Genomic DNA, 26,210 nt, shown 5'->3' on the forward strand with positions numbered 1-26,210 from the left:
TTCTTTAAAATGTCTTTTTGATTTAACAAAAAGGAGGAGAAGTGTTAAAGTAAGGGGGGGTAATTTCAAAACTTGATTTCAAAATCTTAAAATTACTAAAGTGTTTTGTTATATCAAAAAGGGGGAGATTGTTGAAAACATTTTGATATTTCGATATAACAAATTAAGTTAAATGAATTTTAAGATTTTCCAAATGATTTTCTAAGTATATTCGATAGAATTATTCGAATATCAAAACATTACTCCAAATCTTTCAAAGATCATTTTTAATCCTTACTCAAAGTGTAAAATTAAGTTTTAATATTAAAACAATTTCAAAATAATTTTACAAAGTATTTCGAACCATTTCAAAGCCAAAAATTCCAGATTGCTCAGAGGGAACCGATTCCCCCCGGAATGGTTTGGCTCCGAGAATTCCAGTATGCTCAGAGGGAACCGATTCCCCCCCCCAGGGGGTACCGATTCCCCCATTGTATAACGGTCGAAATATTTGAATTTTATACTTAGGGAACCGATTCCCCATAGGGGGTATCGATTCCCCCCACGCTTCAAATTGTTTTATTAATTGTTTTCACACTAAAACGGCTATATGATCTTCACTAATCATCCCCAGCATTCAGAAGTGATTCAAGGTGTATTTAAACAAGTTCTGAAGCCCTTGATCAATAAGAAATCATAAAGAAACAAGAGAGAAAGCATCAAACACCAAGTTTGTGCAAATCAAGCCAATTTTCCTTTCAATATTCATTTTGCTTTCAAAGAACACCATTTGTGCTCATTTGTAATTATTTGTGAGTGTTCTTTTCTTGTTCTAGAATTGTGCAAACATCTTACCTTGTGAGGTTTTCCTTATAAGTTTGCAAATTTGTAATCTTCTCTTTGGGAAAGAGCGTTCTCAAGAATTGGGGTATATTCTTGAGGGTGTTGTAAGGTGTTCTCTTTGGCCTCAAAAGAAAGAACAAATTAGTGAATTTGTTGGAAAATCCTTAGTGTGGATGTAGACTTTGATTGAGAAAGTCGAACCACTCTAAATCGATGTGCAATTTCTTTCAATTTTCTGCAAAAGCTTCCACCAAAATTTTTATTGCCAATTCACCCCCTCTTGGCCAATTCCGTCAATCGATTAACTCAACACAAAATCAAAACATAATTCATACCTTTAAAAATAAACAAGGTGAGGTTGAATTATTACAAGTCGTCCTCAATCATAATAATTAAATAAATAAACTGCACTCACCTTTGCCACTACAGAACTTGTATACAATAGTCCAAGTCACGATCTTTGTCGTTTCCTTTCGGGTCGTTCGGATTTCTAGATTTATCGCAGTCTGACAATACTAAATTATAACACAAATTATTTGAACTACATAATAGTATCACCCACAAACCGATGCGGGTGACCCGATCAGATCCGGGGTGTCACATTAGGGCCACCAGAGCGACCCACCATAAAAATCCCAAAAAATTAATTAATTTTTTATTCAAACATGTGAAATCATAAAAAAAAATTATAAACACAAAAGTAAAATTTAACAATATTCAAAAAATAAAACATATTTCAGACTCAGATATAAAATAAAATACAACTTACATGCCCCCTAATCACATGCACCGTACTCTGTAAGCAACGCCGGTGGAACTTCTTTATTAATGTTGATAAATGCACTGGTTTGGTCCTTTTAACCTGAAATGGGAGTAAAAGAATGAGCTTTGGGAAGCTTAGTAATATATAACTACCAGATGATGCTGAAGAACATGCAGATAAATGGAAAGTCATAACATTTTCTTGTTGATTCTACACATTTTTAGGCAGAACTGAGGTCTTATTGATATCTCAGGTAGTAACAGACATGAGGCTTCCAGTTCAGAGTAAACTTTCGAAGGACTAGGTTCAGTATATAAAAATAGGGTGTCTAGTGTATTCCCACAAAACTAGTGAAAATGTACAAATCTTTTTAAAATAGTAGCAATTTAAAACTTATTTTTTTAAAAACCATAGTAAGACCCTCCAACCGAATGCCAATATGCAGTTCCCCATAAACGCATCTATAAGGACTTACCCTAAGCCCAAAAAGGCGTGAGATCCAACCTAAGGGAGCACCTTGGGTCCATAAGGTCTTACCCTAGCCGAAGCGTAGGTGCCCACTTGAGGGGAGTACCCTCAGGTTCATAAGGTCTTACCCAAAAGCACATAGCAATGGTGTCATCCCTAAGGGAGTGCCTTAGGGTCTATAAGGTCTTACCACTAGGACCAGGAGCCTATCCAAGAGTTCTTAAGTCCATAAGGAATTATCAGTCAGTGCTGAACTTATACAAGGAATTACCAACAACGACTGAACTTGCCAGTGTCTTCAATCATACCAGAGTCACAGAATACCCCGTATAAAAATAATTTCAATCTGTAAATAGAGATATCAGAAATTAGAGTAGAGATCAGAACATATATAAAAGTTCAGAGCAAAAATCAGAGGTCAGATTGTATTTCAGATAACATAGACATACTTTTAAAATCAGAGAAAACATTCGTGTGATCAGGGAACGCACTAGAGGTTCCAGATATTATTCGGAGGTACTTGGTAATCTTATCAGGACGTGAAACACGGATCTTCAGTATACTGATATAATTTCGAACATTAGAATCACTATCGAAAGGGTTCATTAGCTGACAAAATCATTAGTTATTCAGAATTCAATTTATCATGATCATATAGTATTCGGATATTTTTCGGAGGCACTACTTAATCAGACAGGTGTTCAGAATCCTTTGCATTAGAGTTACTCGTGTTTTCAGATATGACAGGAGTAATTCCATTATCCAGGAAATCAGAGGCATTTAGGGCATTAGGTTCTTGGAGAATTCTTAGTGATTTGATCTAATAAGGGAGAAACGAAGATTCAGGGCATTTAAGATTTGTGTCGATCTATCGGGATATTGAGTTAACTCGAACTGAACAAATCCCAGCACTGATACTTGTCAACTGGTTAAATCGTTGTACTTTAAGGGTATTCACTCTTTAATACAGACAACTCTTGTCGAATTGATCATCTTCAGAATCATCGTTGAATGGATCTTAGGGAGACTAACATATATTCCAATGGTCTTTATTTCACATCTGCATTGCAACGATATCAGGAAATGTCTACGTACTTGATTCTTGATTCAAAACCCTTATGGATGGTACAATATATAGGTTCATCAGTGTTTCCATACTTATCCAAGTCATTCCTTTAATTCTAGGTCTTTGAGGTTACTTAGGTCTATCTCGGTCACTTCGGAGTTTCCAGAGCAATTCGACTGTTTCCGTAAATTCAAATACATATATTACTTCCATTCAATTCTGTCAGTGGTATTACTTATGATAACTTTGGTTTCAAGTGTTTAATCAATAATCAAAGTTTATAGGCCTTGATCTTTCTTTGAGGTTTAAAACTAATTAAAATATATTTCCCTATAAATTACAAGCTAACAGGTGCATCATAAATTTTATTGGGATAAGTCTGTAAATGTTGTTGAACTTACATGATATACCATCCCTAAGGGTTATGAACCACGAATCAAGCACGTAAACATTTCCTGATATCGTTGCAATGTATAAATGAAATAAACACCATTGGAATATTTGATCGTCTCCCTAAGACCCATTCAGCGATGATTCTGAAGATGATCAATGTACAAGAATTGTCTGTATTAAAAAGTGAATACTCTGGAAGTGCAACTATTTGACTGGTTGACAGGCATCTTTTATGGGACTTGTACAGTTCAAGTAAACTCGATATTCCGATAGATCGACACAAATCGTAAATGACTTGAATCTTCGTTTCTCCCTTATCGGCTCAAATAACTAAGAATTCTCCAAGAACATAATGCCCAAAATGCCTCTGATTTCCTGAATAATGGAATCACTCCTGTTATATCTGAAAACATAGGTAACTCAGATGTAAAGGATTCTAAATACATTTATGATTTCTTAGTGCCTCTGAAAAATGTTTGAATACTATATGATCATGATAAATCACGTTCCAAATAATTGATGATTCCGTCAGCTAATGAACTCTTTTGATAGTGATTCTAATTTCCGACATTCTATCAGTATACTGAAGATCCGTGTTTCCCTGCCCGAAAAGATTATCAAGTACCTCCGAATATATTTGGAACATCTAGTGTGTTCCCTGATCACATGGATGTTTTATCTGATCTCTGGTCTGATTTATGATATCTCTGTTTACTGACTAAAATTATGTTTATACGGGGTACTTTGGGACTCTGGTATGACTGAAGACTTTTGTAAGTTCAGTTGATGCTGGTAATTACTTGTATAGGTTCAGCACCGACTGGTAATTCCTTATGGACCTAAGGTGACCCTTGGGTAGGCTATGCGACCTCGAGATCTTTCTTGTGTAGGCCCTGTGGCCCCGAGATCTTTCTTGGATAGGCCCTATGGCCCCGATAATCTTTCTTGGATAGGTTTTCAGGCCCCAATATGCTCCCTTAGGTTATGCAGTTCTAGGGAACTACATATGGTGTTCAGTTGGAGGGTTTTACTATAGTTTTTAAATATACATTTTAAACTGTTACTGCTTTAAAAATGATTTGTACATTTTCACTGGTTTTATGGGTACACGCTAGATACCCTATTTTGATCTCCTGAACCTAGTCCTCTGAACGTTTACTCTGAACTGGAAGATTCCTGTCTTTTACTACCTGAGATATCAGTAGGACTTCCGCTTAGCATAAAAATATGTAGATATCTGAACCAATAAGAAAATTATGCTTACCTATTATCTGCATATCCCTCAGCATCTTTTGGTAGTACTGTATTGCTAAGCTTCCCAAAGCTCATTCTGTTACTCACCTTTTCAGGTTAAATGAATTGAACCAATGCAAATATCAACGTCAGTAAATGAGTTCCACCGGCGTTGCTTGCAGAGTACGGTGCATGTGATAAGGGGGCATGTAACTTGAATTTTGTTTTTATATACGAGTCTGAAATCTATTTTATTTTTTAATATTGTTAAATTTTACTTTTTTATTTATATATTATTTTATTATTTTAAGTGTTTTAACAGAAAATTTAATTTTTCAGGATTTTTACGGTGGGTCGCTCCGGTGGTCCTAATGTGACACCACGGATCGAATCGGGTCACTCGTATCAGTCTGAGGGAGTTACACCAAATGTCATTGTCATATCATCCATTAAAATATTCCTTGGTCAAAGATGAATCAACTTGGATTTTACTTTTTAATTTGGCTATGCAATTTTTAAAAATTGCATTTTAGTCACTAAAATTCCACTATTCGGTCAAATCTGAAAAATTGCATTGTTCTGAGCCAAATTTCTATGATCTAAAATATTAAAATAATATTTCCAACCATTTTATAACATCCTTCAAATTTTCTTAAAATTCCGGTTCGATCTGGTTATCCGATTTCAATATCGAACTTCACCGCTTTATAGTTTTTAACACAAATTACGTACCAAAAATCTGATTCCCAGTAAAATCTCTATTTTAATCCAAATGGTTCATTTAAAGGATAAAATATATAACTTTTAAAAATTATAATTTTGGTCCCTAAATTTTTCAAAGTTTATACTTTAGCCACAAAACTTACATTTTAGCCACTACAAAAAAATTGGGGTATTACAAATAAAGTGTCTGTCGATTTCCACATTCTTAGTATGATCATGATGGACGGGGTTTTTTGCAATTTGAATAGATGATTGATTATTTCTGAAGAGTTCTAAGTTTCCTTTATACTTTATGTCCAACTCATTTAGTAGTCGTAGCAACCAAATGCCTTCACAGATTCCCAATGCTAAGACTTTATACTATGTCTCAGCATTGCTTCTAGAAACTACATTATGTTTCTTACTTCTCCAGGTAACTAAGTTGCTCCATACGAATGAGCAATATCCACTCGTCGACCTTCTTTATGTAATGTCACTAGTCTAATTGGAATATGTAAATATTTTTACAGTTCTATCACCAGTTTTCTTGGAGAACAACCCGTGTCTTGGTGTACCTTTCAGGTATCTTAGAATCCGATTAGCAACTTCTAGATGTATTTCTCTCGAATTAGTCATAAACTGACTAATCACATTTACAGGAAAAAAGATGTCAGATCTAGTTAGAGATAAGTAAATGACTTTTCCAACCAACCTCTGAAACTGATTCTTATTGACTTTAGCCCCCATTTCTTTGCCTCGATGCTTTAAGTCAGCTTCAATAGGAGTATTAATAGGCTTACATCCTATCATACCAGCTTCTAAGAGTAAGTCGAGTACATACTTCCTCGAGTTTATAACCAAACCTTTACTTGATCGAACAACCTCCATGCCTAGGAAATACCTCGGTTTCCCTAGGTTCTTTGTTTCAAAACCTTTGTTCAATAATCTCTTCAACTGATTAATTCCATCTTCGTCATCTTCTGTCACCATAATGTCATCGACATAGATAATGAGAATAACATTTTTCTTGTTAGAATTAATCTTAACGAACAAAGTGTGATATGCTTGACACTGTTTGTACCCATTCTCTATAAAGACCTTGGTGAATCTGTCAAATCAGGCCCTTGGAGACTGGTTTAAACCATACAGTGATTTTTCAAGTTTACAAAACGTATTAACTCCTAGTTTTGACTACATTCCATGTGACATCTTCAAATATCGCTGTAAGCAGACACATCGAGTTCAAGTATCGCTGAGTTCGACTTGAAAACTCTAAAATAGAGCTAAACACAACTCAAAAACTCACGAGCCTAAAATTTTCAAGTTTGACTCGAACTCGAAATCATGAATTGAAGCTAAAATTGCTCACCAAAGCTCCAAATAAAAAATATCTTGAACTTAACTCGGTTGGAAGCTCGAACTCAAAACCGAACCTGAATCTTAAGTACATGAAAACCGTCTACTACATTTTTTAAAATAAATAAATGTTAATATTATTAAGGACAAACTACACATTTAATACCAACTATTAGTTTTGGTTCGTTTTAGTACTTAACTTTTATTTTTCTTCAAAATTATACCTAACTTTTAGTTTTTGTTTCATTTTAGTACCATACCGTTAAAAAATTAACGCGTTTAGTACCTAAACTATCAATTTTGATATGTTTTAGTGCCCAGTCTTTCATTTTTAAAAAACTTAACATTAAATTTTGAACAGAGGTACTAAAATGAAACAAAAACTAAACTTTATGTATGATTTTAAAAAATCGAAAGTTTAGGTATGAAAATAGACCAAAACTGATAGTTTAAGTACTAAACTTGTAATTTACCCTATTATTAATAATGTAATTTTTTAATAAAATTTTAATATATTTTCGAGTTGCTCTCGAGTTTTTCTAGTAGAGTATCAATTAGCTCGTTTCGGCTCGTTAAGAACTCGAATTGAGCTCGAGCTCGAGCCGAGTCTATTCGAGTCAAGTATTTATCAAGCGTTGACCGAGTTAATCCCGTGTAACTCACCATCTGTCTCGTTCCATTCGAATTAAGTATTTATCAAGCGTTGACCGAATTAGTCTCGTGTAACTCATCATCTGTTTCGTCTCATTTACATCCTTAACCGAGTCCGCTATGACCCTAGTCAGCATATAAGTATTTACATAAAAAAAATTAGGTTATTACATACTATATTCGGGAGTCGAGTCATTTACTGTATAGCTGGCAGTATGATACTATTGTTTAATTTTTCTCGTCGTTTAACGCTTTACATTAACCTCTCTGACCTGTAAATTTTACTTTTAATAGAAGCCAGATATTTCCATTAATTATTTAAAATAATAATAATATATGTTACATGCCTTAGTACCTACTCTTTATTTTTACCAAACTCTGTTTTGTAAATAATTTTTTTTAAATAAATTTATTTTCTGTTGCTCTTGAGGCTTCTCAGTTCTCTCCCTCTCTTTCTAACCATTATTTTTCATCATAATTTTTCTAGACTACAAATAGTTGAAGAAAGATGAAGCACAGTCAACAAGCAGAGCTAAGTAACTCAAAAAGGAACAACAAATCAGTCAACTGAAATCTAAACAAAAAGCAAATTAGGTAATCTTCTATTTTTATTTTCCATATTTGTTTTTATTTTTTATAATTTTTTATTTGAAGTTCAATTAGGAAAAATTATAGTTTTTTTAGGAAAAATAAAAATCTGGTATAGTCTTAAAAAACAGGTCAAAAAAATGAAGTCTAAGATCTCCAAATCATATGTATTCTAGTTCGTCTGGTTCAAATCATTCTATAGGAAAATTGGGGGTGAACGTTCGATCGAGTTGAGTTAAGTAAAAAGGTTTTGAGTTATTTGATTTTACGAGTCTTATTTTACGACTTGAAGTTGACTTGAAATTTTTGTTGAGTCGATTTGATTTTTTGAGTTTTTGTTTAAGTTTAATTGTAAATATTTATAATATTATGATATTATTTAATTTTAAGTTGAATGATTTTTATAACCGTATATAGGGATGTGCACGGGACTCGAGTCTGATCCGATCAAGTTAGATTTTTTTTAAAAAAAATTCAAATTCGGGTTGGGTCGGGTTTTCTTTTTAAAAAAAATGTTTGGGTGGGGTCGAATTTAAGTTTGAGGTGAAAAATACTTGACTTAACCTTACCCGAAATTATATAAATTTACCTTATATATTTATGGATAATCACAATAATAATCTACTATATATTATTATTTTTAATTAGATCTATATTTTATTGAATAAAAATAATATTTTTATAAATATATTTATTTCAGTTCTGGTCGAATCAGGTTAAGGTTTTATCACAAAAAATTGAGTCAAGTGAAATCACCCCTAAACTCAGGTTGCATTGGATTTCAGGTAGAGGGCATATATTTTCGAGTCGGGTCGGGTTGACAAAAACCCGACCGACCCATGCCCATCCCTAACCATATACAATACATATATATTTATTTATATATTTTTTTCATATGTGTTATACATATATCATACAAAATCAAGAGACTCAACCCAAACTTAAAAATCAATCGACTAATTACTAAAAAAATCGAGTTATTTGAGTTGTAAAATACAACTCGATTTGAACTGGATTTTTTTTGAGTTAGTCGAGTTTATGAAATTACAACTCGAAATCAATTCGAGTTGACTTTTCTCGAGCCGAATCGAATAAAAGTAATCAATTTTTCAAGCGAGTCGAGTTTTACTCACCCTTTAAAAAAACTAATAATATTATCTAGACCGTTGTTCCGACCAATTTTTAATCCAACCGATTTAATCAACCGGTCTGATTTCCATAGCACTAGAAAGGGGGGGGGGGGGACAACCATGTAATGCTTGTCTTGCACCCCTAAAACTTTTTTGTCACATGACATTTTAGGTCCAATTACTTTACTATTGACCAAATTAAGCTTTGTCCCCTGCAAACTTTAGGTTTAAATCTTATTGGGTATATATTCTTCTCAAGTTAAATAAATTAACATCTTTTAATATTTAATTCTAATTCCATTTCCGAATTGTGTTATCTAATTGTTACAGTAATAACAATGTCAGTTGAACATTCGTAATTATAATCTCCTAATTATTTTAACAATTATGTGTCGATTGAGTATTACTCAATCGACTATATTGACAAAAATTTTCAAACAATACATCTAGAAAAAAATCTTAAGATAATGCACCCTAAATAATATTTTTATAAAATGGGATGAATGTTACAATATATCGAAACTTCATTTATAGTTTCGAAACTTCCTTGTTGGTTTGAAATCCCTTTAGGGTTTCAAACCTTGTGATGAAGTAGTTCTAATTTGTCTTGTTAAAACTTTACTTATGATTTCGAAATCCTCTGGTGTTGCCTGCAGTACAATGTGTCTTTGATGTGTCGCCTAGAGTACCATGTGTATTATTAAAATTTAAACCATAACAATATTAATACTATTTTTAATTTGTATTTATGAAGATATATTTTTAATCATAAATTACATAAGACAAACACGTTTGGATATGGACTATTTAGTTATAGATTCTTAAAAATCTTTTAAAGAAATTTTAATTTAGGTTAAATTTGCTCTAAAAATATTATAACCAAAAGCTATTGAAGTCTTCCAAACAATAATGAATTAAAAAAATTCTCAAAAATATAAAAAAAAAATCTAATATTTTTATGGGTAAATTACACACATGGTCCCCTAACTATAGAGTAATGCTTTATTAAGTCTCTCGACTATTAAAAGTTACAAAGCGATTATTTGACTATAGATTGTTGTTTTGTTGAGTCCCTCGACTATTAAAAGTTACAAAATGTTCACTGACTATTCATTATGTTCCAAACTAGTCATTTTTGTAAAAAAATTGACGGTATCCTAAGCTGAACATTGACCTACTGACTGTGATATGATAAAATTTGATCCCAGAATCTCAGACAATCATCATATCTCAACCATTATGTTAACGTCCAACTTGGATAACCACTAATTTTTTTAACGAAAAATGATGAGTTTGGAACATAACGAATAGTTGAATGACCATTTTATAACTTTTAATAGTTGATGTACTATTTTTATACTTTACCCTATTCTTATATCATGTCAAATCATAGAAAAATCGATATGTCTTTATTCACATAAGATTGTAACATATATATTAGTTACATTAGCTTGTGAAAGGTAAGATAATCAAACACAATACTAAAAAAATAACCTAACAATTAGCCTAATATCATGAAAACTACAAAATCATATTATGTTAAAGGATAGAAACATTTTTAGAAAAATGATATACCTTAACTCATTATAAGATTATAGTATTTGTATTTAAAAAAAATAAAATAAAAAACTAAACACAATTCTAAATTAGTATTAGACAACTACATTTTTTAAGGCAGGCACACATAGGTTAACAACGTAAAACTTTTAAATGGAACGGGTACAAATAAAATTTCAGGATGAGCATCGTCCGTAAAATAAGTAACTAATCGAAGAAAACTCAGATATTCAGGGTGGGCACAAAAACTTTTAGGGTGTGCACCATCAGTAAAATAAATAAATAATCAAAGAAAATTCAAATTTCAGTGTGAGATCGTGTCCACCCTCATCAGTAAAAATGAAAAAAAAAAATAAGATGAAGGAGAATACAATAACAATTATAATAAAACATACATTCTAACTAGTTGATCAAAGACTAGTGATTGCCCTTTGATAAATAAAAGTAAAAAATCATAAGAGGTCTTTGTACTTTAAAAGAATACAATATGGCACTCACATCATTTTTTTTCTCAACGTGGCTCTTCAACTCATAAAATAAATTTAATGTGACCTTTTGACCAATATTTATTATCGTTTGACTAATACAGTGTTGGTGTGGCAGTTCACGATATTGACGTGTCAGTCCATCTACCGTATTTTAGTTACTAATTTAGTCTATTTGTCATGTTGTTTTCCATGTTATCAACCATTATGGACTACCACATCAATACTGTGGACCGTCACGTCAGCACTACGAATTGTAACGTCAGTACTGTAACGGTTAACGATGAAAAACATTGGTCAAAGGGTTATATTAAACTTATTTTTATGAGTTCAAAGGCACATTGAGAGAAAAAATAATATGATGGTCATATTAATTTTTTAAAGTACATTACCTCTGATATATTTTTACCTAAATAAAAGAATATTTTAAATGCATAAAGATATATTATTAAATTTATAAATAATTTTGTTCTAATATTAACACCATAAAATTATATTTTTAATCATAAATTACATAATAAAGACACTTGTCAACCTTGAACTCTTTAGTTGCATATTCCTTTTTGCCTATGTACTATAACTTAGATTTATTCTTAAAAATGTTGTAACTACCGTTCAAAAGGGATTTTTTTTTGGCTTGGGCAATAAATATTCACTTTCAAAACACACAAAAATCAGCAAAAAAAGAAAAATCCTAAAATTTGACGCTTTGTCACTCTCGCTGGTTTTCTTCCCTGTCCGAAACGCCGCCGTTCGCGCTCTCCTTTTTTTTTTGTCTCTCCTTAATTTTCTCTCTAAAGATTCTTCAGTTGTACTCTTCGTCAACTTCCCCACTCGTGAGAGCAGTTCCACCAACTGTGCCTTTGTATGATGAAGAATCATAGCCACAGTTAGGGTTTTGTCTTTTATTAGAATTCAATTGGCTTGATTAAGTTTTGAATTTAATTTCCTTTGTTTTTATGTATTAGTCTGTTATTTGATGTGAATGTGTTTGTTAAGTTTGAAAATTTTTGAATTAGTAACGGAGTGGGATTGCTTACTGGCTTAGTTCCTCTTTTACTGTGGGGTTTTTGTTCATGCATGATTTATTCATTTGTTTGATTTTAGGTTGGTAGCAATGGTGCTGTTTGATTTTAAAAATAAATTGAAACTCTTAGATGACCCTTGATTGATTTGAAGTGTTTTTGCTTAGAGAATTAGATAAGAAATGCACATTTTAGTAGTGGAGAATTTGTCGAGGAATGTGGAAAAATAATTTAGGAACCATATAAGAAATGGTAACTTGAGACTGACCCTTTCTACATGCATTCGCTTAGAATTTGGATGGGTATACTTCTCTGATTAGAATCGATATTCTTCCTGAAATCTTGGTGCTGCTCCAATATTGTTATTTGCAACCGCGACAACCCTGGGCAGGGATTTAAATAGTGGTCCGCGACCGCTATAGCGCCCGCAATATAGTGGTAGCGGTGCCCTCCAAAACCGTTATTATATGACCGTGATACCTGCAATCCTCTTAATAGTGCCCGCTATGTCTGCAATCGCGACGCGACCGAAAGCGCTACCTCGACCACTATTTGAATCCCTGACCCTGGGTAGCTAGTTCTTGGATAATTTCGATAACTTAAGATTGTTAGTGGAAATGGTTGGATTTGCAACTTTCAATATGCTCATCCTAGCTACGCTGGTTATTTCTTGCCACAGGTTGGGTTTCCTTTAAGGAATGAGGGGAAACTAATAACCATTTCAACTCAAATGGCTGCTGTGGATCCAATAGACATTAGTTCTTCTGATAGTGAGTTTGAAACGGAAGATGCTGGAGAAAGGAATGCCTCATTTCCAAGGGTTCTTCCTCAATGGGCAGTTACAGATGGCACCAATTCAAGGAGTACTGGTTAGTCTGTGTTTCGATTAATTACCATTTCAAAGCTCAATGTTTCTCTCACTGAACTGTGAAATCACACTTAAATGATGCAGGCGACGTTAGGCAGTCTCAAAAGATTTCCAATCAAGCACACTTTTCTAATTTGAGTTCTTCCAGTGTAAATGATCATTCAGGAAAAGCTAAAGCCTCATCTCATCATAGTGCCCTAGATGATGGTTCTGAATATTTGACCATGAATGGGAATATTGGTCAACCTCGGACTGTTAATTCTCGAATTTCTAATGTTCCTGGTACTGATTTTGAGAAACTGACATCCCAGCAGGCTCTGAAGAGGACTCTTCCTCCGTCTCTTCAGCACTTTGGACAAAATAGTAAATCAGATAATTTAGTGAATGTGGGCAGCAGTCGGATTCATGTTGCTCCTGGAAACTCTAACAATTTGGGTGGACCTAGTTTTTCCAATAGTCAGGGCTATATGAGAGATCACTATAGCAGGGGCAACACTGATGGAGTGTCGTATGGAAACACTAGTAGGATTCTTCCTCCATCTTTTTTGCAAGGAAATTCTGTGAATTTTACACAGTTTGCTGGTCCAGAAAATCCTGTATACAATGCTGGAATAAGTGATGAAAGAGTTCCCATAAGTGATGAAAGAATGATTTATCAAGCAGCACTGGAGGTATTTCATGTTTGATTTGAGAGTTGCCTCATTCATTTCATGATTTAACGTTTGATGATCCACTGCGCATTATGAAAATTCTTGCATCTTAGACTGGAGTGATGTTATGTTAACAAAATGAACCTTTTTTCCTCATTAAGAACGTTTTTTGTTTTGTAAAGTACGAACACTATGGTTATTTAACTTTACAACGAACTTGCTGGAATTCTGAATTTTACCTCATATGCATAATTTATTCTCATTCAAATGTATTTTTTTGCCTTTTCTGGATGCACTTATACTATCTTTTAAACATTGAAAGTTGTCATTCTGCTATGGTATTTTTCTATTGTGAACTTAATGAACTTTCTTATGCTAAACTTATGGAGTACGAATTTGTGGATGGGTTTCTTTTCTTGCTGTTTTGTTTTTGCTCTTCATGTGATTTGTGTTAATGATAATATTTTGTTGTCTGCTTTATTTTCTAGTTCCTAAAAAGTTGTTTCATATTTGATGTGTTTTGAGAGTTTATATATGAAGGGCTTATGTTTCATGCAGGACCTCAGCCAACCAAAAGCTGAAGCTAGTATTCCTGATGGTTTTCTGTCTGTTCCTCTCTTCAGACATCAGGTCATATTTTTTTACATGTTATGTATGATTTTTGAGTTCATTTTGGTTATATGGTTTTATCCTTCTTTTTTATTATTGTGTACATGTTAAATGGGTTATTTAATCATTGAATTTTGCAGAAGATTGCATTACATTGGATGCTTCAAAGAGAAACAAGAACTAGAATTTGTGCAGGTGGAATATTAGCTGATGATCAGGTTATTTGTTTAATTTTTTTTTCTATTGTTATGGTTATTATTTGATTCATATATGATCAATGTTCCATCAATGCATATTTTGCAGCGTAATTTTCTTCTGAGATTTATCATGGTTCATCTTACAGGGCCTCGGTAAAACAATCTCAATGATTGCTCTTATACAAATGCAGAAGTTTTTAGAGTCCAAATTAAAACCAGAAGATCCAGAAAAATGTGAAGTTGTATCTTTGAATTTGGACGACGATGATGATAATGGTACTAGTGGGACAGGCACAGTAAAGCAAAATAGAGAATCAAATGATACCAAGTCGATTCCAGAAGTTAGTACTTCTAGCAAAGCAATTAGTAGACAGAGGTTACCAGCAGGGACATTGGTTGTGTGTCCAGCAACTGTTCTTCGACAGTGGGCGAGGGAGCTGGATGAAAAAGTTGCCGAGGAATCTAAACTTTCTGTCCTCATCTATCATGGGGGCAGCAGAACCAAGGATCCTTCTGAACTTGCCAAGTATGATGTGGTTCTGACAACATATTCGCTTGTTGCCAATGAAGTTCCTAAACAAGCTATTGCCGCTGATGATGAAATTGATGAAAGAACTGCAGAAAAATATGGATTATCTTCTGACTTTTTAACCAACATTAAGAGGAAGAAAACAACCAATGTCGCTAAGAATGGGAAAAAAGGTAGAAAGGGAATTGATGGCTCCCTTATTGATTCTAGCTCTGGTGCCCTTGCTAGGGTAAATTGGTTAAGGGTGATACTAGATGAAGCTCAAACAATAAAAAATCATCGAACACAAGTTGCTAGAGCCTGCTGTGGTCTTCGAGCCAAGCGGAGGTGGTGCTTATCTGGAACACCCATTCAAAATGCTATTGATGATTTATATAGCTACTTCAGGTTCCTGAAACATGAACCGTATGATGTGTATAAATCATTTTGCTTAGGGATAAAAGTTCCAATATCTAGAGATCATGTAAAAGGTTACAAGAAGCTGCAAGCTGTTTTGAAGATAGTTATGTTGCGCCGCACAAAAGGTATGTCTTCTTTTTTTTCTTGAATAAGTAAAAAAGGGTCCACTAACATTATTAGGAGGTGCGATTTTGGTATATTAGGGAAAAGTTTTCAGTTTGCCCATATAAACTCTAAACATACTCCATATATTCCAATTGTATTTGCAATTTGGGACCCCTAAATCCCTATTTTGTAGATCCATCCTTGGCATATAGAAAAGGTATAATAACTTTTGGGCATGAAAATCATCTGTAACTGTATTGCCTAATATAGGTTTTCTGTAGTTGAGTTTAAGCTTTTTATCATATTGCTGTTTTGGCTGATTTGATTAGTTTCAATCCAGCGACATTGATCGATGGGGAGCCAATAATCAAGTTGCCGCCAAAGTCAATTCACATGTCCAAAGTAGACTTCTCAGCTGATGAGCGGGCTTTCTATACCCAACTAGAAGCTGATTCACGTTCTCTATTTAAGGTGCCCCTTTCATTCTGCATATTTGTTCACATTTTCATGTGGCTTTTTTGAAACATGTGTGACTGCAGTGGTATACTATTTCAAACGGAATTATCCTTCTGTCTTTATTTGCAATTGGTGGTAGATTCCACATTTTGCATATTTCAAATCAAATCCTTCTTTTTGTTTACTTTCCGGGGAGGGAAGGTTTGAGTAATGTTTTGTTGCAATTAAAAGTTTGTGGTCTTATTGTGTGGAAAATGTTGCTACATGATTTAGACATGAGATTTAGGTGATGAAACCATCAGCTGTGAGGGATATAATGTTCCCTTTTCTTGGACCATCATTTGCCATTGTTTCTTGAACCACAAGAATAAATGAGGCTTTTGTGATCTTTGTGGAAAGTAACCTTTTGGGTAATTGCTGTAATTTTCTCCATTTGTTGCAGATTTGTAAGATGAACTAGAACTTGTCTCATGATAGTTGGACATGATTTTATTTTATCTGTGTTCATGTGTTTATATTGCACAAGAGTTATTCTGTTGATTTTTTTTTTGATAGAAAGTTGGCCTCATTAAAAAACCCCTTGAAACCCTCCATGTTATAACAGTAACATGAAGGATCTAGGTAGGGGGAAAAGAGTGCCAATAATTTTATTAGAAGAACAATAGAACAAAGACAGTCCCTACAAAGGCATACCCTTTACAGACTGCTAATACTCCAAACGAAATACATAAAACTTAATTCAAAACACCTAACAACACAGGAAAACAAATTCCTGAAACTCAACACAACCAACATAAAACAAGAAATCACCCTATCCCGTCTTTAGCTAATTTGTCAGCTTCCCAATTAGCCGCCCTCAAAATGTGCCAGATGATAATATCCTGTCCTTCCAATAGCGAGACTATCTCCTTAACCAAGGATTGAAACATAGGGGTGCATAAACCCGGATTCTTGATCCACTTCAGAGCATTACATGAATCTGATTCTAAAATAAACCTCTGATTAGGAACAACACCTAAGTCTTCCATAAGACAAAGTCCCCTCTTAATTGCCAATAACTCAGCCATGATAGGAGGACCACCCCCAACACTTTCAGAGAACCACTGAAGTAACACACCACAACTGTCCCTAATCAGACCACCAATACCCCCTTTACCCCATCCCGAAACCATCGCTCCATCAACATTTAACTTTAGGAACCCATCCGGGGGCGGAATCCAACATGTTGGTTGAGTACACGCCTTTCGCTGCCTTCTCATCGAATCAGCAAGTTTTAAATCACCTACTAGGGACTCTAAAGGGATAGGAACATCATTGAACCTTGCAACAAACCATGAGGCTATTCTAAATCGAACAATAAAGGACAATCTGACCACATCCAGCTTTTCTTTCTGAAAAATAACCTCATTTCTGCACTTCCATACAGACCACATCACCGCCCTTGGAATAAACTTCCATATCAAAGATTTCGGCATTAAATCATCCCACAAAATGATAAAATCAATAATAAGCTTTGGAATCACCAAGGACACATTCCATCTTTTCAAAAAAGAAGACCATAGACCCCATACAACCTCACAATGCAGAAATAAATGTGGAACTGATTCCACCTCCCGACCACACAATGGACATGAAGGATCTTCAATCTATGCCACACCTCTCTTCAATAATTCCTCTTTAACCGGCACTCTCTGATGAGCTGGCTGCCAAACAAAAGTTTCAATCCGAGGAGGTGCAATCCCTACCCAAATATTCCTCTCCCACAACTCCTGACTCTGCTCAATGCCAATATGATCAAAGAAAGAATTAATGCAAGATTTTTCTGAATAGCAGCCCTCACCATTCCCTGACCAGACCCAACAATCATCCACGTCAGGACATAAAGAGATATTGTTCAGCATGGAAACCAACAACAACCACTGTTCAAGTTCCCAATCTGCCAAACTTCTTCTCATTTGGATGTCCCACACCCAACCAGAGGCATTATTCACCCTAAAATCCATCACTTTACCCAATTTATTGATGGACAAAACATAAAGTCGAGGAAACAAATCTTTCAAGGGTACTCCTCCTAACCAAACATCATTCCAGAATTCCACATATTTCCCGTTCCCTGTCTTCAAACGCATATTCCCCCTAAGACAATCCCCAAAATCATCATTGGTAAAGAAATTTTTAACCACCCCTTTCCAAATCCACGGGGCCCGGGCTGAGCATGAATTCCCCATCATAATGGAATTCGGATCCAAATTGTAAACTGCACAATCCAACCTCTTCCACCAAGACTGCTTTTCTGATGCAAACTTCCAAACCCATTTCCCTAGTAAAGCTCTATTCAAGAATGATAAGTTCGGGATCCCTAGACCCCCCAAACTTTTTGGCTTGCTGACCGACTTCCAATTAATCCAGTGTATTTTTTTGCTATCTGCCGCACCCCCCCAAAGAAAAGAAGCCATGATAGAGATGAGTTTTTGAAGTACAGAAGTTGGAATTCTGAACATAGAAAGGAAATAAACTGGGAGAGAGCACAACACCGATTTAACCAACACCACCCTACCTGCCAAAGACAAGGAATTAGCCATCCAATTATTCTGTTGATTGCATGCATGAAATGTAATGGACTTTTCTTCCTTGTTAGCTAGAATCTTTTGTTCTATTTAGACTTCATGTGTTGTGGAATCTTGTATGGGAAAATACAATGCTAAATTTCAATGCTCACCCAACTGAATAGTACTCATTTTTGCTTTTTTTTTCTTCAGTTTTTTCTAGCTCCTTTTGTAATCCTTTTTGGGAAATTTGAGTTTTAGAACATCTTTCCACTAATATAATACTAGTAGTCTGGTTCAATTTGAAGAACGTACAAATCGCTCTACAATATATTTTTGCTATACAAAATCATAATTATTGCTAAGCTTGTAGAAATATAGTTGCTTGATATTACTCTTTACTGGGATTAGTTTTGTGATTTAAAGATTTACTTCCTGTAATTTCAAATTGTGCTTTTGCTGTCATTTACAAGCATTGTAATTCTGTTGGTGTTTTGCAAACATATCATTTACAGGACCTTATTCATAGTTCATTTACTCTAATTTAATGCTCATATCAGTCTGACTTCATGCTGTAAATATGGAATGTCATAAACTTCCCGTTAACTTCTTTTTGTTTCTGTGAGGAATGCGTCATGCTTTTTGCTATTCTCTATCATCTGATAGTTACACATCTTTTAATATATATTTCCTACAGCAATATGCAGCTGCGGGCACACTGCACCAAAATTATGCAAATATTCTTTTGATGCTTTTGCGCCTACGTCAGGCTTGTGATCATCCACTTCTTGTCAAAGGATTTAACTCTGATTCCATTCGGAACTCTGATTCCGTTCTAGACTCTGACCCCGTTGGGCAAGTTTCTGTAGAAATGGCAAAGACACTTCCTAGTGAACTGCTGCTTAATCTACTGAACTGCTTGGAAGCTTCCTTTGCCATCTGTCTTGTATGCCATGTAAGTTTTTCTTGAGTGTAATATTTTATCCAATTATGGATCTGTTTCACATCATCTGATTGTTCTTATAGTAGCAATGACTTATCTGCCCATCATATACCCAGGCTCCCTGTCATGATAACTTTTAATATTTTAAGACCAAAGATGATACAATTGCAATTCAATGTGTTCTGGAAAGGTTTTGTGTTCTAGAAGTGTTTTCCCCCTTCTTCGTACTCAATTATTACTTTTTTTTTCTTCATATTTTAGTCATATATGGTATAGGCGGTAGATGTGAAATATGTCTATTTCCAATTCTCAACAGTACCCAGCCATCGAGTTGAAAAAGTTTATCATTTTAAATGAATCTGTATAATTAATATGCTTAATGTTTTTACAGGATACACCTGATGACCCCGTTGTTACCATGTGCGGTCATGTTTTCTGCTACCAGTGTGTCTCAGAATATCTTACCGGCGATGATCATACGTGCCCTGCACCTGAATGTAAAGAACAACTTGCTGATGATATAGTTTTCTCTAAACCTACTCTTAGGAGCTGTCTTGCTGGTGAAAGTAATGGTAGTCCAACACATCCCCAGTCCTTTGAAAAGTCAGCGATTTTACAAAATGACTACAGTTCATCAAAAATCAAGGCCGTCATTGAGATTCTTCTGTCAAAATGTTTATTAAAGAATTCAATTCCTGAATCACCAAGTTCTATTGGAATCAGTGAAATTCCTTTTACTTCTGAACAGACATTTACAGAAACCGGTAATTCATGCGGTGGAGCTGTAAAGCGCACAACAGTTCATTTAGACTCTTTAGCTGATGGACCAATAAAAGCAATTGTTTTCTCACAATGGACTGGTATGTTGGACTTGGTTGAGCTCGCATTACGTCGTCATGGTATAAACTACAGGAGACTGGATGGAAAAATGACTCTTATTTCACGAGACCGAAATGTCAAAGATTTCAATTCTGACCCAGAGGTTTGCTCCTACCCCTTGCATTTAAGAAAATCCCCCAAGGCCGTTGGTTATTATTCCACGGACATGCATTCACATGTGCATTTATTCTGCCCACACTTGAATAGTCACTAAGAGCGTGCTTTGATTGTCTTACTTAAGTATATTGATGATGTAGAACATGATTAATTCTGTTTCTTTTCCCATCCATTGTGTTTCTTGCAGGTTACTGTGATGATCATGTCATTAAAAGCTGGAAACCTTGGTTTGAATATGGTTGCTGCTTGTCATGTTATCCTTCTGGACCTCTGGTGGAATCCAACCACTGAAGACCAGGCAATTGATCGAGCACATAGAATTGGTCAGACTCGTCCTGTTACTGTAACTCGGATCACCATTAAAGACACAGTGGAAGATCGAATATTATCTCTTCAGGTATTTTCTTACTTATAGATGTAAAAGTTATTTATGTAGTTAATTTGAATATTGGAGTTTTTTTTTTTTTAATTTATTTTTGGTTTTGGAAAGAGGGGGTGTATTTCATGGATCTACACCAGTAAAGGCCCTGAAATGATTAAAGGCCATATAGGATCTCCTCACCTGAAATTTCCACTTTTATTCATGGAAGCCAACTGCCTTAGCAACTTTGATTTGGAATGATGAATTATTAGTTCTTTCCGGTGGCCTTGATTTGGATGTCGTAACGACGGATTGGTGTATAACAGTGTTATAGTAATGACCTTATGGGTCTGTCTGGAAATTGCAAGACCAGACACGTGTAGTGTTTTAGCCATTGGAGATGAAAAGTTTGCATTGTTGGCACATTGGTGAAAAGATTTGTTGTCTAATATTTATCTTTATGTCTATGTAGGAAGAAAAAAGAAAAATGGTCGCGTCTGCTTTCGGTGAAGATCAAAGTGGGGGCACAGCGACTCGATTAACGGTGGAAGATCTCCGATATCTATTTATGGGAAATTAGCCCTCTCATTTCATTGATTACCTCTGCCATAAATGTTCCTACTTGAAGATCCCATCAAGAATGTTCGACATTTTAAAAATTTCGATCGGAACTGGGCATTGAACATATCTGCTGCGAGCTAAATGCTGTCATGTTTTGCGAATTTAAGATGCCGACTTATGCGATACTTTTTAAGTCGAGCCATTTTTTTGTCGAGAAAGTGCAGAAATAGGAAAGCTAGGATGTTTACAGATGTTCTAATTAGTTTTCAATCTACATCAAACTTTTGTGTAGTTAACCTCATTTTCTCTTAATGTTATAGATAAATGTTATTTCTAAACTGTGTTTGCTTGTCTCTAAGCTTTCCTTGTTTCACCTTCTGAAACCCTCCCACCTCCGAAGAAAGTAACGTAGACGTAATTTTGTTGGAGGTATCCTTTGTGACAAGGCTTCGGAGGAAGGCTGACTACGGAAAGCAAGGAGGCTTCAGCTTGGACTCACAATCAAGGTACATTTCCTTCTATCCGACTTCTTTTAAGTAGGTTGATCAGAGGAAGTGCCCTTGGTTTGTAGGGGAGGGTGGAGAAGAGAAAATGCAGGCTCCTTTTGAGGCTTTTTTTGTTGTTGGTAGAAACAAAACTTTATAAGGGTAGGCGTATAACCGGAACAAAAGAAGGGGTTGCAGATATTGAAATTCGGGTTCGGTATCTTATGGATACCATATGAACCAGAAATCAATCCGAATTAGTTGACCAAGGGATAGGATATCAGTGATTATATTAAAAAGATCGACGAACTCCTGAATTTTCAAGCTCCGGAGTTAGTGTAGATCATCGATTAGATAACTCGCCGCTCTCGACTTTTTTTTTTTATATATAACAATAATAATATCAATCGAGTTAATATGCTTTTTTGGGCTCCTCCCACTTGGAGTGTTTAAATTGCAATTGTATAACGCTAGCAATTAGAGTTAAGAATACCTTCCAATGCCATCTTGAATCTCATCACCATTTCTTGAAAGCTTCAAAAAGCAAATGAGAAACCAAAAGATGTAACAAACGGGTTGATTCAAGTGATATATTGCTTAAGAATATCTCGAGTTTGGATTCTTGTGAATGTAAAAGATTTTGTTGGGAGATTCACTCATCAGAATCAAGTTTATGATGTGAGTCCGTTCAAATTAATCAAGGCGAAGACTTCAAAACAGGATTGAGAAACCAAAAGATGCAGCAAAAGGTGGCTTTATAAAAGTGATTGCTTGAACATACTGGTGCATTAGGGCTAAAACAAGGGGGGCTACTGATGGCTTCACATGCCCACCGAAATTAATGGTGGCTCCCTCCTCTCATGATTTCAACACTATATAATACCCCTCTTCACAAAGCAAAAAAAAAAAAAAAAACACACGCCCAAAGGAATCTTCATACGTGAAAGATGGTCAAATAAAGGAAAATAAAGCTGGTGGGCAGCCAGCATTGCCTGCAGGCTCAACCAAATCTTCACCCAAAGCCAATCCATGTGTTAAATTATTAAAGTACCATTCCTTTAATTTTTATTAAAATAACGTAAAATTTTTTAATTCCTAAAATGACACATTTCTATCGTATAGGACGAATGCATGCCTATGTGATAGCGTCTTTGCTTACGAGGCTTACGTGGTAGTCTCAAGATTCATTGTTTAGAGAAATAACTAACGTGATCTGTCACATAAGCAAAGACGTTTTTCTAAGAAAGAATCTTTTAAAAGACGCTATCATACATGGGTGCCTTCATCTTGTATAGCATATTTTTTTAATATTATTTTAATAAAATTATAAAAAGATATTATTTTAATAAAATTATAAAAAGATATTATTTTAATAATTTAGTCCAAATCCATGAGTTGAATTCTTTTATGAAATCCAAAATCTCACATATTCGTATATTCATGTGTCTCATGGTACATCTTTGGATAAACCACATTAGTAGCCACTAAAGTTTTAAGGCGCTTTCGCTTTAGTCATTAAATTTTTAGAACTTCTAGGATAAAGTACATATTCATGTGTCCAATCCCATCTGAAAATGTGTCGTTTGTTGGCATGCATCAAACCTCATAGATCCTTACTTACTATATATATATATATATATATATATATATATATATATATATATATATATATATATATATTTATATTCGGTGTAAAATTAAAAGTTTTATACTTTTTTACTCTTTAATTATTTTTTCAATGAATATTTTTTCATTTCTTACTATTAATTTAAGCCTTTAATTTTCACTTTAAAAGATGTAATTTTTTTTAATTTTACACTATGTAATTAGGTCTCGAGTTTTTACCGAAATATCATCAAGACACGTAATAACTAATTGTCAGGCACCCTTTCTCTAAAATTTACCAATCTAATACCTTTTCTGACAAGACACAAATGACGTGGGGTTTCGTCCGAACTGGCACCACGTCATGAAAGGCGTGGATAATAATTATTTCATGTCATTACGTGGCGCCACCTCGCGTAATGACCATTCGCGCCTTTTGTGACAGTCATTACGTAATGAAAGACGTCTGTCATTACGTGACGTCAACTCGAACAAGGCACGGATGATCATCCGTGTATTTCATGATTTGGTGCCAGTTTGAATGAATTGTCAAAAAAAAATATTAGATCAATAAAATTTAAAAAAATATGTCTGACATGTAATTATTTCATGCCAGAGTGATTTTTTTTTGATAAAATTGCCTTAGGTCTCATATATTATATATATATATATTACAAAAAGGGTCATATTGGATCCTTTGATGTTCAAACAAAGGGTGCAAAAATCTTTCTCGTGATTCTCTTGACAGTCTGCAAATTTGACTCTTTCCCTCTTTTACCCAAAACTATAACCATATTCACATCATAGACCTTGCTCTTTCTTTATGAAAGAGACGAATTAAAAAGCTTATATTTCATGCTATACTATATATGGATAATGAACGCATAACATTTTAATAATTTTTATAAGACACTGGATTTTTATCATACAATAAATTAAGAATAACAACCCATTGACACAAAAACCCACCTACCAAAATTCACTATTTCTTCACATCATAAACTTATTAGCAGTCACTGGGACCAAACCCCACGTACCCATTGGCTCCGTCGAACGATATTTGGATCCCTTCTTGTTGGATGTTCCCTATTATCGAGAGATCCGAACCCGAAGAAGCGAATGCGAAACAGAACGTCCCCGTATCGTCGACGGGTATAAGAAAGTTGTTTGCGGGTAGGGTTAGTATCGGCCCGCTCGATAAATAAAAAGATACTGTCGGGATTCGAACCGTGACAAAACTCGATAAGTTATAACAAGTGTCGAATATGGATATTCCGGTGACTTGAGGAAGGTTAGCGGTTTGCTCTGTGAAAGCGTCGCGGAAGGTGTCGTAAGCAATGGCCGGGAACCTTGTCACGGCCGTGCCGGTGTCCATAACAACCCCGCCTAACCCTAATTCGGTGAGTTGGAAAATGTCTTCGGGTATGGGTACCCGAATGCCTCCGACTCCGAGACCCGAAAGCCCGATGTAGTAAAAGGTAGGGGCTTGTGGGTTACGTAGTAAAGGTACCCATGCAGCACCTACGGGCATTGCTTCACGCCCGAATACTAATGACCCGGATGAATTGGTGCCCCGACTTACTAGACAGTAACTAAATGCACCACCGGTTTGGCCACCCAATTGACCTACCAGCGACATGGATCCACCGCCGAGACCCAATAACCCGGCTGCACCGATGAACATGCCCCGGTTAACATGGCCGCACCCGATGGCCACGTTCTGAACCACGGTCGGACCAAAAGTGAGTGTCTCGAGAGCCAGGGTCCCTTTCGTGTACGACCCATCACCATACATAACTTCGTAACGACACCGACCGGCACGGCAACCCGAATTCTCGATCCGGTCACAAACGGAGGAGCTGCACGAGACGCCGCCGTAGGAGGCTGAAGCAGCCGGGTCGAAAACCGGGTCGGATTGTTTGTAGCATTGGTTACAAGGCTGACACTGGACCCAGACAATATCACTACCCGAATCAATAACCATATATTGGCTCCTCGGCGGGCTGCCGACGCCTATTCTCACGAAATACTCACCGCTTCCTTGGTCCATCCCTGAAACGATGTCCGATCCAAAATCGTTCACGCCGTCAGCCGCCTCATCGTAGTGGAATCCGCCGCCGGAGATGCGGAGGAGGAGGCTCGCCACCCTTTTCACGTCCCTTTGCATGCGTGCATGAAAACGGTGGCTATGGTTCAAGAAAACGGCGGCTTTATTCAAAGACAAGCAGTCCCTATGGACGAGTTTCAGTTTCCATTCCCCTTGATCATCACTTTCGGTAACGTTAACCAGTTCTTCGTGATAATATTCCGATGATCGTGACGTCCCGAAGAGAGCTTGTGTCACGTTCAAGAGTTGGTGGTCCGGGTGAGAAGTGGTGGTGGAGACTGCGGAGGTGGTTATAATCAGGTGTAGCAGCGCAGCCAGAGCAAGTTGCAGCGGTGGAAGAGCTAACATATTGTTGAAGGATTTGCCTTTCTGGTGGATTTGAGGGGTAAATTAGGAGTTATTGGCGTTGCCGGGATTTAGGCATGGGGATGCGTGGAAGGAGCAGACATGTAGGGTTATGGAAATAATTGAATGAAGTTTTTGGTGTTGAAGTGATCGAGGTGAGTGGGAAAAATCTATCTACAATGCGGTCCCTCTGGTTTCCAGACTTTCTT

General features: G+C 35.6%; 2 protein-coding genes across 2 annotated transcripts; one reads left to right on the plus strand and one right to left on the minus strand.

Moving 5' to 3' along the window:
• Positions 1-11,924: 11,924 nt before the first annotated feature.
• Positions 11,925-21,819, plus strand: LOC120115901 (helicase-like transcription factor CHR28). The gene is made up of 11 exons (XM_039136509.1): positions 11,925-12,103; positions 12,919-13,108; positions 13,192-13,778; positions 14,316-14,387; positions 14,507-14,584; positions 14,710-15,616; positions 15,937-16,067; positions 19,296-19,553; positions 19,933-20,523; positions 20,725-20,934; positions 21,371-21,819. The coding sequence occupies exons 2-11, from the start codon at positions 12,970-12,972 to the stop codon at positions 21,476-21,478; spliced, it is 3,081 nt and encodes a 1,026-aa protein (XP_038992440.1). The 5' UTR covers positions 11,925-12,103; positions 12,919-12,969; the 3' UTR covers positions 21,479-21,819.
• Positions 21,820-24,467: 2,648 nt separating this feature from the next.
• Positions 24,468-26,210, minus strand: LOC120115902 (protein ASPARTIC PROTEASE IN GUARD CELL 2-like). The gene has a single exon (XM_039136510.1). It carries the CDS (start codon positions 26,002-26,004, stop codon positions 24,556-24,558), a length of 1,449 nt encoding a protein of 482 aa, XP_038992441.1. The 5' UTR covers positions 26,005-26,210; the 3' UTR covers positions 24,468-24,555.

This window comes from Hibiscus syriacus, unplaced genomic scaffold, assembly GCF_006381635.1.
Source record: "Hibiscus syriacus cultivar Baekdansim isolate YM2019G1 unplaced genomic scaffold, ASM638163v2 tig00110279_pilon, whole genome shotgun sequence".
Lineage (NCBI taxonomy): Eukaryota > Viridiplantae > Streptophyta > Magnoliopsida > Malvales > Malvaceae > Hibiscus > Hibiscus syriacus.